Source organism: Lynx rufus, unplaced genomic scaffold, assembly GCF_022079265.1.
Source record: "Lynx rufus isolate CCGP_SWC_20201006 ecotype Redwood Valley unplaced genomic scaffold, mLynRuf1.p SCAF_25, whole genome shotgun sequence".
Taxonomy (NCBI): Eukaryota; Metazoa; Chordata; class Mammalia; order Carnivora; family Felidae; genus Lynx; species Lynx rufus.
Window position 1 is genome coordinate 7,937,830 of NW_025814840.1, and position 17,973 is coordinate 7,955,802.

Genomic DNA, 17,973 nt, shown 5'->3' on the forward strand with positions numbered 1-17,973 from the left:
AAAAATGAATCAACGTAAATAAATAAATAAATAAATAAAGTAATAAAAATATTTTGGGAGAAGAGAAGAAAGACTACTTAATTTTTTTTTTTTACTTTACCTAACAATACCCAATACAGTAGGCATTCAAAAATTATTTGTGGAATGAGATAGAGAGGTAGAAAAGAATAGGAGGGAAATGAAATAGGTTTAAATACATTTGTAAAGGGTAAAAAGATAACCACTAATGGAATGACAAAGCACGGTAGATCCTATACATAAACAATGGGAGAGAGGGAATAAGAGACACTTGATAAAGTTGGCCAAAAAAAAAAAAAAAAAAAGGAAAATGGAAAAAAAGTGAAAAAAGAAAGTAAAGTAAATAACAGACATCAATGGAAGCGATAAAAAGCAACATACTATTTACCCCAATAAATGTAAAAGGGTTTAACTCCACTCTCAGAAGAAACAGATTTTTCATGGTGGACTTAAAAACTTAGCCAGGTGGTGTTTTCTGGAAACACCTAAGTAAACGTAAAACAGAAGTGACACGATTCCCAATCTCCACAGATACCATAAAAGATTTCATAATAATAGTAACAAGAAATGTCTAAGATCTTAAGACAAAAGCTACAAAGTTTTACTGAAGGACATAAAAATTCCTAAATAAATGCAGGATTATTTCATTTGTTTGAATAGAAAGACACACTATTGTAAGGTGTCAATTCTCCCCAAATTAATGCTTAAGTTCAATGTAACTCAAATCAATATTGCAACAGTTTTTAACGAAACCTGATTCTAAAGCACACAGAAATAAAACACTGATTAGCCAAGAAAACTCAGAACAAAACTCATCGAGAGGGCCTTATTCTAGTCTATATTAAAATTAACTATTTCCATGAGGAAAAGAATGTAGTGGAGAAAATCTTTGTTTCAGCTTTGCACTTAACACTTTGTGAACATTCTGTGAGCAACACTTTGTAAAACTGGAAACCTCCTAAATGTCTGTCAAGGTTTAACACATCAAGGTAAATCAAAGAATAGAACAGTAAAGGGGCGCCTGGGTGGCGCAGTCGGTTAAGCGTCCGACTTCAGCCAGGTCACAATCTCGCGGTCCGTGAGTTCGAGCCCCGCGTCAGGCTCTGGGCTGATGGCTCAGAGCCTGGAGCCTGTTTCCGATTCTGTGTCTCCCTCTCTCTCTGCCCCTCCCCCGTTCATGCTCTGTCTCTCTCTGTCCCAAAAATAAATAAACGTTGAAAAAAAAAAAAATTAAAAAAAAGAATAGAACAGTATGTAGTAACAATCATGACACACATGAATATTCATTGGCATTGGAAAGATATTCCTAAAATATTATAAAGTAAAAAAAAGAGGAGGAGGGATGCCTGGGTGGCTCAGTCGGTTAAGTGTCTGACTCTTGATTTCGGCTCAGGTCATGATCTCAGGTTCCTGGGATCGAGCCTTGTGTCAGGCTCCACACTGAGCGCAGACCTTGCCTGAGATTCTCTCTCTCTCCATCTCCCTCTGCCCTTCCCTTGCTCTCTCTCTCTTTCACTCTCTCTCTCTCTTTAAAATAAAAAAAATTTTTTTAAAGAGAGGGAAAGAAAAGAAATATATTTTCTATTTCTACCTTTAAAAATATCCAGAAATAAGTATTAACTAGGTTAGTATCTAAGGGGCTGGAATTATGAGTGGCTTTCATATTATTTTTAGTTTCTAATTTTTCATCAGTAAAATATATTAATAATAAAGTTAATTAAATGGAAAGAACAGGGGCATCTGGGTGGCTCAGTCGGTTAAGCATTTGACTCTTGATTTCGGCTCAGGTCATGATCTCACAGTTTGTGAGTTCGAGGCCGGCATTGGGCTTGCACTGATGGTGCGGAGCCTGCTGGGGATTCTCTCTCATTCTCTCTCTCTCTCTCTCTCTCTTTGCCCTTACCCTCCTCATGCTTGCTCTCTGTCTCAAAAAAAATGAACTTAAAAAAAAAATTAAATTAAATTAAATTAAATTAAATTAAATTAAATGGAAAGAACAGAAAATATTAAGAATATAACCTGAGCAATTCTTACGCCCAGCATGAAGGGTATCTGGAGCCAGGCTGTGTGGCCGGAGAAGGTGTGGGACAAGAGAAGAAGGCGTGGGACGATGCTGGCTCACTGGGGAACCGATGTGAGGAAAGGGGAGGAGTGCTAGGCAGATAACTACTGAGAAAGTGAACATTCACTAGGGCATCTTCAGAAAGTTAGAAATGTACCCCCAAGATCTTCAATAGTTCATCAAAAACCTAGCATCTGTGAATTTACTGAAATTTTTAAACTATTATGTTTTGGATGAACAAGTGTTAAAATTTTAAAAATATAAACAAAGGAAGCATTTCTTTTAGACTCAAACAAATAATACTATGTCGGATGCCAAACTTCTGTACAAAGAATTAAAGCACATATACCCTTATTCTAAAATTGCCTGCTTTAAGGCCTCACGGTTGCTTTTCTTTGGTGGCTGCATTCTAGAGTAGCCGTCACAGGACCAGAAGGTGAATCGTGAATGATAAGAGGTTCTCTATATGGGCCATAAAGATTCCCTGTTCTCTCACCTGGGATACTGTAATAAATGTAATACACAACTGCCTCCCCAAAATGTAGTTCTGTGTCTTCCGTAAAAAGCAAAACAGGAAAAGGGAGCAGTGCGTAGGGGAGAATCCAGTCCATGTGAAATCAACAGGGAAGTCTTTCACTTAAGAGATGGCATTTGCATTGACCCAAAACGGCAGATGTGATTTACAAAGGGGACGGGGACGAGAAGGAAATGCAGAGAAAGCAAAGGCAGGGGCTGCTCACGGTTCGTAGCAATGCGAGGCTTGGAAGATGGCACCCGGTTCCGTCCCTGACCAGCTAGGCGCTTCCGGGTAAGTCGGTCAGTCAGTTGTCATGCGCCTAAGTTTATTTCCCTGTGATGACTGTCGGGTTTGGGGAATTATGTTACAGTTACAGGTTTACGTATATCCCCTATTGCCATCATCTTCAGAGTCCTCTGTAGTTTAAAAATTGAGGGGAGCTGCAATGCACACAGGGTCCACTAGATGGCAACACATGGCTTTGTAGATGAAGGTCTTTCTCGCAGGAACGGAAGAAGTGGAATCAAACGAGAGCGAGCGTGGTTAAGGTTCTCCAGAAAACACAGAGAGAAGACATTGATGATCCTCATACTGAGCTCACTGTTGAGATTTACAACGAAGAGAAAGCGGATGTTTTTAATCCCTTTTGTTTTAGACCCATAGGTAGTAAAGGGTCAGTGTTAGCACGTTCTGCCAGGGTGACTTATTTCCTAACAGTGAACTAAACACAGAATTATTCACGTGGGGTCCAATTCTGAACTGAGCCAACCCAAAACCCAAAGACCCTCACCCTCAGTCAAGCGTACCAAGTCAATCATCCATAAACGTTTTCATCACCAAGAGCCCACATAACCCATCGTACGCCTCCAATAAAAAGGAAAAGGAAAACAGTTCTATTTCCTTTGCAGCTTGATAACATTTTTTAAAATGGTGTCGTTATCATTGTTTATAGTAAAAGTAGACTGTCCTTATTTTTAGAGTTATGACTATTCACAAAATTGTAAGAAAGGAAATTAAAATCATCTTCAAGCAATAACAATGTTAATCTGTTTCTGCCAAACCATTTTTTGTCAACAGAAAAGAAATACAGATGCATCTATATACTTTTTCTAATTTAAAAATATTGTGGAATCTTTCCATATTAATAAAAATATTATTATATTAATGATCACTGGCACCCAATCTTTATAATCTCTAGCAACATACTCTGACTGAAATGTCTGGCCGTTCTTGACAACACTATGCTTTGTGAAGTCGACAGAAATGGGATCATGGAAAAATGGGTAATAATTAGAGAGGGACCCAAGTAGAGAAGCTAAGGAAGACAGAGCGTAACAGAACCTCACAAATGAGCTGATGAAAAATACATCCCAGAAAAATGTGGCTGGAATGAGGCAATGACCTGAAAACAGTGAATAATCTATGACCTCTTTGAAAAATCACATAGGTGATGAGGAGAGAAGGCCAGCAAAAGAAAGTACAAAGTAATGCCAAGACCAAAGTTGAAGTGAGTTGAGACAAAATGGCAGATATGGGAAGAAGACACTTTGTAGTTGTTGAGATACTGTGAGATCCTCGTCAAAGGGGGAACAGAAAAAACTCTTCAAGTAAGTACAGTATCAGGAGGAAACAGCTGAAAATAAGAAAAAAGCTGTCTTCAAGTCAAAAATGGACAACACACCCCGTAAGAAATGATCAAGAAGGTATATCCTTATGAAATTACTGGACTCAAAGATAAACAGATACAAAAGATGTTCTTCTGAAATAAAGTATCTCTGAAAGGTTAGAAGTAAAAATGTTGAGCCAGACACATGAAAACCAAAGAATGAGCATCTCATTTATTGGTCAAGGTTGACGTGAAGGCAAAATAAAATTAAAATGAGACTAAAGAGAGACCTTTTTAAGTTAGAGAGTATCATTGTAGTAAAGATACTTTATGAATCAAATAATACGGTATCAGAAGATCACAAAGCAAAAATTGCAGAAAAAAATTAATAGCCATAGCCCTAGGAAAGACAGAAAGAAACAAAATAATAGGAGAATTAAGGTATCTCTCACCCCCACACAGTTCCAACATTCAAAAAAATAAGGATACAGCAGATCTAAATAAAAGTATCAATTAGCAGACCCTCCAAGATCTTTAGGGTCAGTCCATGCTATGACATTATGTTGTATATGTCACCATTTACAAATATGGAGAACTGCTTTCAAAACGCAATGTTAAAGGGTCTCCCCTCACATACAAAAATAGGTAGCTTTTAAAAAACAGGAACATGCAGGGGCGCCTGGGTGGCTCAGTTGGTTGAGCGTCCGACTTCGGCTCAGGTCATGATCTCACGGTCCGTGAGTTCGAGCCCCGCGTCGGGCTCTGTGCTGACAGCTCGGAGCCTGGAGCCTGTTTCAGATTCTGTGTCTCCCTCTCTCTCTGCCCCTCCCCTGTTCATGCTCTGTCTCTCTCTATCTCAAAAATAAATAAACGTTAAAAAAAATTAAAATAAATAAAATAAAAACAGGAACATGCAATTTACAGCACAACCAAATGTAATGACCAACCGCTGTGTTTCAGGTAAGTGTTACAGTATGTTATTTACCAGTCTCCAAATCAGCCCACCTGTTACAGACTCCATAGCAAGAAGTCCTCCTACGTTAAAGCGACAATAGAACAACAGAGCAGAGGTAGGCTTGTAAAAGAGATCCTTGAAATTGGTTTTGTGCCCTTAGCCGTCTGGCAAGTCTTCCAGTCCCTTCTATGTTGTCATCTCAGACTGTGCTGGAGAAGGACCTACGTTGTTACCACGCGGTGGACCTGATATTCGGGAAAAATACACTGCTTTCAAGGTGTAATAAGCAGCGATGTTCTTCCTTGGAGAACAATTCCCATTACGGCTCTAAAAATAAGATCTACAAACCGTATTTATTACCAGTTTTCGTGCTAATGGGGACATAAAAGGCTGTTCCTCAGTGAAATCCAACGTCAACTTTAGTCCTACGAGAAAGTCAAAAGCTATAGGCACGACCATATCCACCACCGTCCCTCGGCCCTGAAGCCCCGCCCACCACTGCTCTAACCCACGGGCTTCAAAGCAAGATGACGTAACTTCTAGAAGTCAGAGGCTCTGATGAGTCAGGTCCAGTCACACATGACGGAAGAGACGAGGAAAATCAGCGAAACCTGTCATACACGGAAGCAAAGCAGGACCACAGAAGGGCTTTTCTTAAGGATCCAGGGAATAGGGAAATCGACGGAGACACAGAGTAGATTCTTGTTTGCTCGGGGCTGGGATGGAAACGGAGACAGAGGGAAGGTGCTGAATGCTTTAGGACTTGGGGTTTCTTTCCAAGGTGATGAAAATGGGGTAACGGTCGCATATATCGGGGAGTATACCAAATACTACTGACTCGTACGCTCTAAATAAGTGAACTGTATGGTATGTGAATTATACCTCAAGCCTGTTTTTAAAAAAAAGGAGGGGAGAAGCCAGGTAAAGAAAAAGTGAGCCGACAAGTCCCGAGCAGGGAAGAGCTCAGTAGCCGTCGCACTCAGGAGCCATCCAAGATGAGGCTTGCCAGAAGGTTGACGTAATCAATTCTTGAATCAGAAAAGCCTTCCTTTCCCCCACGAGGGCCACAAAGAGACCGCTCTTCATTTAGGCCAACCTACATGCATGTCCATCAAAAATATTTACTTCTTAAAGGCAAGGGCAACAAGAACAATGTTCAACCTCTAACCGGTTAAAAAACAATCCTCTGGGTGTCAGTCTGACCTAGACCAATGTCACGAGCGAGTCCACGGTATCAGTTTTTAAAACATGCAAAGCAACAGAATCCGTAACACACGCTCTGCTAAGCCAGTTTTAACCGAACTCATGCCCTGTGAGAGGAACTCCAGTCTCTCGGGCGAACGGCGCAGGCCGGGACTCACGGTTTGCGATGTCACCTCGGAGCTGCAGAATCTGCGGAACCGGCATCGTGAGGACAACGATGTCAAACCGCTCGGGGGAACCTGTTTCCTTGGACACTTCCCACTTGTCATTTCTCAGGTTGATCCGGGTCACACGGTGTCGGAAGGAGACCTCGGCACCTGTTCCGAAAGCGAAGTCATGTTCACATAATCAGGACTGCCGTGCGAATGAGGACGCCGGGAAGAATCACAAACTGAATCCACTCAGGTGAACGAAACAGTGAAGTTTGTCGTCTACAGCCCCTGGGGCTCACTTTCTTTCTCATCCAGTAGGATTTCTCTCTTTCTGGCACCCTTGGACCTCCGGGTCCATGGCTGCTCTGGGGGGTGAGGGGGAGGGGGAAACTACTGCTACAATCAATAATAATAACCACAGCTGTCTTTTATTAATTGGTGGAAAACCTTTATCAAGAAGAATTGGAATTAAGAGAAATACAATCTAGAATGGCCAGTCAACTCATTTTCCTTCTTTGCATTTAACACCGAGGTATTTTCTTAATTATTTGAGTAGTTATTTGGTTATTATTCCCTTCCCTATTAAAATGTGAGCCCATGAGCAACGAATTACGCCTGTTTTGTTTCCACGAATACCACATCGCATACACAGTATAGCACTCGGCACATTCTATTTAATCAGTACCCGTTGAAGAGAACGAAACATGAACCATAAACCAAAAGGTAAGAAAATGCAATTGGATCAATAAGCCTCCTTGGGACACAAGCACTTACCTCACATTTCAATTTTCAGAAAACTTTGATTTAAAAACGACTTTTTTTTTTTAATTTTTTTAAGCTTATTTACTTAGAGAGAGAGTTGGGGGGGTGGGTAGAGAGAGAGAGAGAGAGAGAGAGAGAATCCCAAGCAGGCTCCACCCAGTCTGCACGAACCCACGAACAATGAGATGAGATGAAGTTGGATGCGTAACCAAATGAGCCACCCAGGCGCTCCTACTTTTTTTTTTTTAATGTGTATTTATTTTGAGAGAGACAGAGCGCAAGCAGGGGAGGGGCAGAGTGAGAGAGGGAGAGAGAGAATCCCAAGCAGGCTCTGCACTGTCAGCGCAGAGCCCGACTCGGGGCTCCATCTCATGAACCGTGACATCGTGACCTGAGCAGAAATTGAGAGCAGGATGCTTAACCGACCGAGCCACCCAGGTGCCCCCAAAACAAGTCCACTTTTCATGCAGCCTCAGGAACAGAAAAAAAAAAAAAAGCGAAGACAGAACAAAACAGAAAAGCTCACTGAAAGTCCCGTCCATCGTTACCTGCCACACCTCGGGCTCCCAGCCGCTCAAACGCAGGCTTACGTCCAACCTGGGCCACGAGGCTTCCCTCCTGTGGCTGCTCTGGCTCAGTGTGAGCCCCCTCATCTGTGAGGTCCCTCCGCCATCGGTGCCTTGACCATTCCTTCCGACTGATTCAAAACATCCGCCTGTTTTAGGTACGTCGGATCTATCCCAGGGGTCAATCTCTTTGAGGCGATTAACACCATTCCGTTAGCAGATTAGAGCAAGGGCTTGTGAACTGCCTCCCACCTGCCTGAGGGTCTGTCCGAGGCCCCAGCCTGGGGAAGGTGCAGGTAACTGGGGCGTCCGACTCACAGACACCGTCTCCACTCCCCCCAGAGCAGGTCTGCTTAGCTTGCTTCTGTTTATTTAGGATGTCCCACCCCGGCCAGGTCACCTTGCTCGCCTCGCTCTAGTCCTGGCCCTGATCTGGACCTCAGGTAGGCCTAGGAATTGTATATGTTCTACGCTGTTGTGTTTTCCCATGATGTTCCCTTTGAAAAGAGCATCGCGTGCTTACCGGTGGTGTGTATTTAAGGGCATTTAAGGGCTCATTGGTAGGTGTGTGTATTTAAGGGGTTAGATACTGGCTTTAGAGATTTGAAGCCATCCGAAAGCATCATCTGTGCTATTCAGCATTATCCCTATCCTAAAGCACACAGATAACTTCCCCGGAAGTCGGCTCCAATCTAAGCTACTACTGACTGGTTCGTCCAACAGCTTTCGGGCTCGTAAGCCTAACCGATTCCGAACTGTAGAGTAGTTTTGGAATCTCTTGGCAATTTGGGTTCTTCTGCACTGAGGGAAGACAAAGGTCGGCCTCGTTAGAGTAGCTTATTTTCTGAACCAGCATTGGTCAAGAGACTGCTATGTACCTGGCCTGTTATTTGCTTGGATTGACAATGAGTGCGTATATTCTATAGCGGGTATACTACAAAGTGGGTACTATTACTACTCTTATTTCTCCAATGAAAGAACCAGGGTATTGATTTTTAGACGTTCCCATTACTACATAACTAGGAAGGGGTGGCAGAACATTAATTTGAATCCAGATCATTCTGATTCCAGAAACTCTCGCAACTTACGTTGTGGAATCACTAAAACTTTTGTGGACCATTTAGAGGACAGAGAGCTTTAAAGAAACTTAAAGGTGGGGCGCCTGGGTGGCGCAGTCGGTTAAGCGTCCGACTTCAGCCAGGTCACGATCTCGCGGTCCGTGAGTTCGAGCCCCGCGTCGGGCTCTGGGCTGATGGCTCAGAGCCTGGAGCCTGTTTCCGATTCTGTGTCTCCCTCTCTCTCTGCCCCTCGCCCGTTCATGCTCTGTCTCTCTCTGTCCCAAAAATAAATAAACGTTGAAAAAAAAAATTAAAAAAAAAAAAAAAGAAACTTAAAGGGATATAACTGTAAATTTTAAAATGGTATAGATAATGTCTATAAATACTATAATAACAGATAAAAGATTCCTGAAATATGACAAAGGTAATATTAAAATAAACAAAGAAAAAGTTTATATACACTCAAATTATGTAAACCTTGAACTCAATTACATCAACATTTGTTTTTATTTATTTTTTTAATGTTTATTCATTTTTTGAGAGACAGAGAGAGACAGAGCGTGAGCAGGGGAGGGCAGAGAGAGAGGGAGACACAGAATCCGAAGCAGGCTCTATCCAGGCTCTGAGCTGTCAGCGCAGAGCCCGACGCGGGGCTCAAATTCACGAACCGTGAGATCATGACCTGAGCCGAAGTCAGAGGCTTAACCGACTGAGCCACCCAGGTGCCCCTCAAAATTCATTTTTAAAGAAAGCGTCTGACTCTTGATTTTGGCTCGGGTCATGACCTCACGGTTTGCGGGCTGGAGCCTTGCACTGGACTCTGTGCTGACAGTGTGAAGCCGCTTGGGATTCTCTTTCTCTCCCTCTCTTTCTCTGCCCTTCTACCACTGGCTCTCTCTCTCTCTCTCAAAATAAATAAAAACAAAAAATTAAATTAAAAAAATTAAAAGCAGAAAGTAGGTCACAAGATGGGCTTATTATTGACAGATATAATGACATTTTTCCTGCCATTTTACTGTATTTTCCAAGCTTTCTACCAGCAGTGCACAATCTAAAAAAAAAAAAAAAAAAAAAAAAATTACTTCTTGGGGGCGCCCAAGTGGCTCGGTTGGTTAAATGACTGACTCCCGATTTCAGCTTGGATCATGATCTCATGGCCTCTTGGGATTCTCTCTCTCTCTCCCTCTTTCTGCTCCTCCTCACCCTCTCTCTTCTCAAAATAAATAAACTTTAAAAAAAATAAAAATTACTTTTTGAAGTAAATAGTGTTTTATATAGTGAGAGAAAAAAATCTACAAGACTCACTGTCACAACAGGCTGTACAAATTGAAAATAGAAACAGGTCTTTACTAAGAACTAGTTAAATGAGAACTGATAGTCACCTAATGCATATCACTGTATTAAATATATTTAACAACACCTCCAGTATACATATGCACCTATATGTATACAGAAATAGATACAGACACAGAAACCTATCATGGTATAGATCATGACACTTACTAGGTACAAGGGAATATCCATGCCCCCAAGAGCCGGCCCCATGGTCACCGGGTTCCGATACGAGACGAAAGCATCCTTAGCCCACTTCCTACCTCAGGGAACACCTCTTCCCCTAATCCCTATACTCGTGGTCATTGCAACTATTAGTCTCTTCATCCCACCAGGTGCTCTGACCTTACGACTCACAGCAGGTCACCTGTTAATTCACTTAATGAGGAGCTACTCCAGCCCTAATACACGTCAGCACGTCTGTCGCCCTCATTGCCTTCGTTATTCGTGTCTTACTAACAATTCTCGAATTTGCTGTGGCCCTTATTCAAGCCTATGTCTTTACCCTGTTAGTAAGTCTACACCTACAGGAGAGCACCTAACGAGCCACCAAACCCACGCATACCACATAGTTAACCCAGCCCGTGACCACTCGCGGGAGCTCTTTCAGCCCTCCTGGTAACTTCAGGATTGGCGATATGATTTCACTTCAACTCAACATCCTTATTAACTGTAGGGTTGACAACCAACCTGCCAACTATATACCCCGATGACGAGATATTGTCCGAGAAAGCACGTTTCAAGGCCACCACACACCTATTGCTCAAAAGGGCCTGCGGGAGGGAGTAATTCTCTTCATCATTTCAGAAGTATTTTTCTTCGCAGGCTTCTTCACAGCCTTTTACCACTCAAGCCTTGCCCCGACTCCGGAGTCGGTGGGCTGCTGACCACCCACAGGCGTTACTCCTCTCAACCCCCTAAAATTCCCAAGACTCAACACCTCCGTACTATTAGCCTTCGGAGAGTCAATCGCTTGAGCCAGGGTACCCATCCAGGGTACCACGGATAGTGACGACTACGTTATAGATCTGATCCTCTCCCAGTAGAGTGCTGGGTGGGCCAAGTTCAGCTCGAATTAGAAGTCTAAGGGCGGTTCCTACTACGCCAGCTCAGGCACCAGTTAGGAGATACAGAGTGCCGACATCTTTGCGGTTCGTAGAAAATGGCGGTTTATGAACATAAGTAAAATGGCTGAGTAAAGCGTTAGACTGGAAATCTAAGAACAGAAGTTGAAGCCCTCTTCTGGCCAAGCTCTGTGGTGAAATATCACATTGAACTGCAAATTCAAAGAAGCAGCCTCAACGCTGCCTGGGCTTCTCCTGCCTTTTATTCCTAGATGGCGGGGAAGTAGATTGATTAGGGTATTTAGCTGTTAACTAAAATTTCATGGGATGGAAACCCCCCAATCTAGTCAGGACTTAGCTTCATTAACGTGTTTGATTCGCAATCAATTGATGTAAGATAGATTCTTGCAGTCCTTAGAGTTAAGTGTGCAGACTTACATGGCTATGGTGCACTTAGGGCTTTAAAGGCTCTTGGTCTGTTTTAATCTAAACTCCTAATCCAGGATGGATAATACTGGTGTGAGTGGGAGTAGTATGGTGGAGGTTACGATGGGAGGGGGTATATAAAAGTATAGGTTGAATAATGTTATGAGGCTAGTCGTGTAGGTATGATAATTATCTCATTTTTTGTTAATTCTTGGATGATTATTCGTTTGGGGATGAATCCCGAGAGTGGCGGAAGGCCCCCTAGAGATAGTATTAGCATCAGCATGAGGTGGTTAGGGGTGTTTTATTTCATGTTTGTGATAGGGATAATGTTGGTGTAGCAGGGCTGTGTATGAATAGTATAAAGGTGGCGAGTGTTATAATGATAGAGTTAGGTTTTGAATTGTTGCTGTAGGATCATATGATATGATAGCTGCGGCATGGGCATGATAGCATGATGGAACAGCCATGGTGACTGTCACTGCCCATGCATGCCCATGATGTGTGCCACATTCTATGTGAGCCGCAGGTAATTAAATATAACCTCTTTTCCCAAGACCTTCCAAAGCAAAATTGGAAGACAAAACATATACTCCCCTAACACCTACCAAAATGAGGATGTAGGCACTGTGTATTTAAGAACTGTCTCTTTGCCAGAACATCAGCTGTAAGAGGGCAAGGACTTTGGTTCATGTATCATTAGCGCCTAAAACAGTGCCTGGCATATAGTAACTACTCAATAAGTCTATATTGAATGGATATATGACATGCATGGATGGGTAGATATATAATACGGTTAGTGAGTACCTGAGGATTTCAGTAAATATGCACATGTAGATTGGGCCAAATCACAACAGAAATGAGATTTTTAAAGTGATAGGGTATATGAAGCTGATGGAGACATTCTATAAAATATCCAATGGTATCATAATCTGCAGTGGTTAATTTTATGCATTAACCTGGGTCACAGAGTGCCCAGATATTTGGTCAAACATTATCCTGGGTCTGTCTATGAGGGTGCTTTTTGGATGAGATTAACATTTAAGTTGGTAGACAGACTAAAGCCGATTACCCTCCCTACTTAACACAGATGAGTCTTATCCAATCAGTCAAAGGCTTGAATGAAACAAAAAGCCTGACCCTCCTGACAGTGAAGAAGAATTCTTCCCGCCTGACCGCTTTCAACCTGGAACAAGGGTTTGGAGGGTTTTCTTCCCCTGTACTTGGACTTGAACTGAAAAGTCAGCTCCTCCTGGGTCTGGAGGCTGCTAGCCTTCAGACTGGAATTGTACCATTAGGTCTCTTGGTTCTCAGCCTTCAGACTGAAACGAAACTGTTGGCTTCCCTGGGTCTCCAGCCTGCCAACCCATCTGGCAAATCTTGACATTTGCCAGCCTCCATAATCACATAAACCAATTCTTTATAATAAATCAATAAATCATATATATATATATATATATATACACACATATATATCCTATTATATATATCCAATGTATTCTATTATGTATACACACACACACACACACACACACACACACACATATATATACACACATGTACACGTATCCTATTTTGTCTATCTCCTATTCGTTCTGTTTCTCTGGAAACTCCTGAGTAATACATGACCACAGACTGAATCCTAGATGGAGAAATGGTCTAACCAGAATGGTATTTACTATGTTCTTATGTTGTATATTCAATCTCACTGATCTCTCCCTTGCCTGGGATAGTTCTCAATAACTAATATTTGATGAAGGTCCAAACAATAATTATCCTAGAAATAGCTTATGAAACAAAAATTGTCAGCACCTTTCTTCAGTGATCTTGAATTGGGCATTTTATTTAATGATGACTCATCAGGAAACCTACTTCTGTTTAAGAAAAAAAATCATTTATCATCCAAGATCATTTATCACCATTTTTGAAAAGGTCATTTTCAAAAAAAAAACATTTTCAAAACATTCATAAAATACATAAGGAACAAATGAACATCCTACTAGAAAAGAGTCAAAGGTTATAAATAAATTCAAAGAAAAAAAATGCAAAGAGCTGGTTAAAGCCACTCACTCATTAAGTAAATGCAAATCAAAACACAAAAATATACCATCTTTAACCTGTCACATTGGCAAAACCCAAAAATCTCCATAATATCAAGATGTAATGTCCCATTCACCGTTGATGATAAGATGCTCTTTAAGAGGAAAAGATAGCATTACAAATACATGTTATGGGGCGCCTGGGTGGCTCAGTGGGTTAAGCAACCAATTTTGGCTCAGATCAGCATCTCATGGTTCATGAGTTCGAGCCCCTAGTCAGACTCTGCGCTGACAGCAGGGAGCCTGCTTCAGATTCTCTGTCTCCCTCTCTCTCTGCCCCTCCCCTGCTTTCTCTCTCTCTCTCAAAAAACAAACAACAAAAAAAAAAATGCACATTACCATTTGACAGCTATCGTACTACAGATATGCTTACAAAAGTGCATCAGGGTCAGATAATGCACCAACACTGGTATTAGCAAAAACCAAAACAACCCATCACCCCCCCAAATATTTACCTAAATATTTACCAGAAAGTTAATAGTTAATAAACAATGTATTCATGTATTTACTTATACATAAATAATGTAATACTGAACAGGCATTGAAAAGAATGAAGCATACTGAATTTGTTGATATGAAAATAGACCTAAGATATGATTCTGTCCATGATGATGTGTTAAGATTCTCCAGAGAAACAGAACCAATAGGAGGTAGATAGATAGAAAATGAGGGCAGGCGGGGGGGGGGGGGGGGGGTTGATTTATTATAAACAGACCAAACAACTTGTAGAATGGTTTATGTAAAATAATCCTGTGTGCATATCTTAAAAAGAGCAAACATAAACACGCATGAATAAATACATAAAGATAGTCATATAAGATCAATAGATACATAAACATTTTTCTGGAAGTATATATTGAAAACTATTATCAGGAATTACTTTAGGAAGAGAAAATTAGCTGTTGAGCAGTGAATAGGAGAACACGTACTTTATGACTTTCTTTATAGTATTAATATTTAACTATATATACAACTTTTATTTGTAAATGCTAATTTTATTTTTTTTTTAACTTTTTTTTTCAACCTTTATTTATTTTTGGGACAGAGAGAGACAGAGCACGAACGGGGGAGGGGCAGAGAGAGAGGGAGACACAGAATCGGAAACAGGCTCCAGGCTCCGAGCCATCAGCCCAGAGCCTGACGCGGGGCTCGAACTCGCGGACGGCGAGATCGTGACCTGGCTGAAGTCGGACGCCCAACCGACTGCGCCACCCAGGCGCCCCTGTAAATGCTAATTTTAAAAGAAGGCAGAGAAAACCTTATCCGCACCTGATTCTTCCAGGTAATGCTTAACGATTGAAGAAAGTCCTTGAGGTGCCACAAAGTTACAGTCTCCTTCTTTCATTACCATCCCTTCAATTGGAGAGGTCAGAGGTTTCAAAATGCCGTGAGCTAACAGTTCATCATAAAAACTGAAATAAATCAACATATATAATTACATACCGTAATTAGTTAGCTTAAAAATACTATATAGTCTCGTCCAAGAATTCTTAGAGATTATCATTCTAAATAACAACTAGAAATCTTGACATGATCAACTGAATACATGTTTCGTGTTGATAAAACATAGCTCAGGGCGGGCCTGGCTGGCTCCGTCGGTGGAACACGCAACTCTTGATCTCTGGGTCGTGAGTTCAAGCCCCTTTTTGGGCACAGAGCTTACTTAAAAAAATAATAATAAAACAGAATTCAAGTGACGAACAGCAACGTTTGGAGAATCCATAAAACCTCTGCTGACATTAGCAGAAGGCCCATTTTCTTGCATATTTCAAAATTAAAGTCAGTGAAGAAGGTAAACAGAAAGGCAGGCAGGGCACCAATCTTGAATTTGGTGCAGACTGTCTGCGTCACAGCCAGCCTCCCTCTTCCTCAACCCTGACTCGGTCAAGCACATTTACTGAGCCCCCGTGGGGTAAGAGCTCCTCCGGTCTTCTCAATAACCCCGGGAGACCTGTATCCCAGCTTATCCACTTCACTCAGGTTCACGTCTTCCTGCTACCACCACCGACAGCGACAATATTGTCCTGCCCTCACTATATTTTGTTACAAGACGCAGAGTTAAAAATGGATGATCTCAACATGTTTACATCATACACTCAGTAAGAAGGATTCCACCCCTTGCAACTAACTCACCTTTGGTGTTTTTTAGCATAATGGGGAGTGCGGGTGATGTACTGGGCTCCCAAGTCAACGGTGCTCTGTGGATTGCAAGGACTCCGGGCAGTAGCCATTCTCCCCCCTTGAATGAATCCACAGGAAACGTCTTAGTGCATCAGAATGAACCTCCTGAGATTCAATCTGTTCAGCTCAGGTCGGGCTGAACAGATCATAGCCGTATTTTTAAAAGACCTTTTGGTGTTTGTTTTTGTTTCAGTTTTAGGCTCTGCAACCTACCATGGTCAGGAAGCAGTCCAGAGGCAATTTGGTCACCGTGAGGCCCTTTCTCAAAGAGGGCACAAGAATGGGGCGGCAAGCGTTGTTCAGCTCGGCGCCGGGAGCACGGACTCCCATGTTTCATTAAAGAACGGATGAATGGATCAAATAAAACGACACAACGAATGACATGTCAGGATGCGTCAGTCAAGGAATGCTTTCACTCTTGCACTCAGGTTTCATGAGAAAACAAGGATTCTGTAAAGTAGGTCTTCGTAAAGTCCTGGCCAACGGGCACTTCGGGATCCTCGAAGCGGGGAGAAGGCCACGAAGGCACCAGCAGGCCGCGATGTAAGCCCACGTATTGGCCAAGACCCCAGGCCCAAGCGTTGCAAAGGGCCAGAGCTCCTCCGGGCTCCTCCCTTTCTCCCGCCCGGGGCTCCTCCCGCTCCTCCCTTCCTTCCCCCTCCCTCCCTCCTTCCCGGGGCCCGGGGCTCCTCCCGCTCCTCTCACTCCTCCCTCCCCCCCACCCCTCCTTCCCCTCCTCCCGCTTCGCCGGTTCCCCTCGCTCCTCCTGCCGGGGGACCCCTCCCGCTCCCCGACACCACCCCCCACCGCGCCAGGGTCACAGCCCCCGCCCCCCCCGCGTCGGGCCCTGGGGGCGGGGGGGGGGGGGGTAGGTCTGAGGCCCTGGTCACGTGGCCGGGCGCGCCACTGCGCATGCCGCTGCCGGGACCCGCCGGCCTCGGCCGCCACTGGATTTTCTCACCGACTCCCCCAGGGGGGCCGCTCGCCGCCTCGGAACCCCCGGCCGGCGGCGGCCTCCTTGCCCCGGTTTCGGCCGCCGGACGACCCACCTGAGTCCCCGGCCTCTTCCCACACCGTGAGGTGCACAGGCCGGGGCGTCTCTTTCCTCAGCAGCGCCGCGCACAGGCTGCCCGTCAGCCCGGCGCCCACGATGAGCACCCGCGCCATGTCCGCACCCCGCTCCGCGCTCCGGGCCCGCCCCCCCCGCGAGCAGCCCCGCGGCCGGCCTGCAGGGGGCAGGCGCGAGGCGAGCGGCCCGCCGGGCTGGGGGGCGGGAGCCGGCGCTCCGGGGACGAGCGGAGCGGGGGGGGGGGGGGGGGGCTTGCGGGACGGCGCGCGCACCTGCCCCCCCCCCCCCGGCTGGAGGCGCAGCTGAGCCCCGGTCCCCGTGCGCGCCCCTGCCGGCGTGACACTGCGGTCTTGAGGGGCGGAGGGGGGACCGCACCAGCGATGCCCCGAAGGATGTCGGAATCCTGGGACGGTTCTAATAAGATTGGCCTCCGGGCTCTGTGTGTGTTACCTCAGCTCGAGCCTCAGTTTCTCCATCTGGGGAATGGGGACACTAGTGTCTTCGTTTCAGATCTGTGACGATTACAGATGTGTGATTGACCAGAAAACGTGAGATCGCTCTGCTCTTCTGTAAATGTTTTTATGCCGGAACACATTCCGATATCCTGTGGGATGCAGAGATGGACAGGACAGGGTTCATGCCTTTATCGCTGATCTGTTTCCCTCCAACATTGTCCTGGAAATTCTCAGTGAAAACGAACAACTCTTAAAACATAAAGAATTAAGTTACAGTGGATTGTAGATAAATTATCACCTGGAAAACTACAGAAACTGAATAGCTATGAGAAGTGATAAGAAAGTTGACAATGGTAGTCAATTACAATGAAAACATTTAAAAATTGGAAGTTTTACTTTATGTAAAAATTACGTCATAAAAAATTACCATACGTCCTTGGTGATGGAT

The 17,973-nt window shown here is 43.8% G+C and overlaps 1 protein-coding gene across 7 annotated transcripts in view; it reads right to left on the reverse strand.

Annotated features, from left to right (window-relative positions):
- Positions 1–17,168, reverse strand: part of RNLS (renalase, FAD dependent amine oxidase) — a 298,200-nt gene extending 281,032 nt beyond the window's left edge. For 5 of the 7 annotated variants that reach the window (XM_047088608.1, XM_047088615.1, XM_047088613.1 and 2 more), the window contains exons 1-4: positions 16,215–16,613; positions 15,954–16,059; positions 15,090–15,232; positions 6,520–6,678 (exon numbers count right to left, since the gene is read on the reverse strand). In XM_047088608.1, the coding sequence (XP_046944564.1) occupies positions 6,520–6,678; positions 15,090–15,232; positions 15,954–16,059; positions 16,215–16,338 (532 nt within the window). In that variant the 5' untranslated portion in view covers positions 16,339–16,613. Of the gene's footprint in view, positions 1–6,519; positions 6,679–15,089; positions 15,233–15,953; positions 16,060–16,214; positions 16,614–17,050 lie in introns of those variants that run through there. The other 2 variants (XM_047088609.1, XM_047088612.1) reach the window with 1 other exon arrangement.
- Between the last annotated feature and the right edge of the window lie 805 nt (positions 17,169–17,973).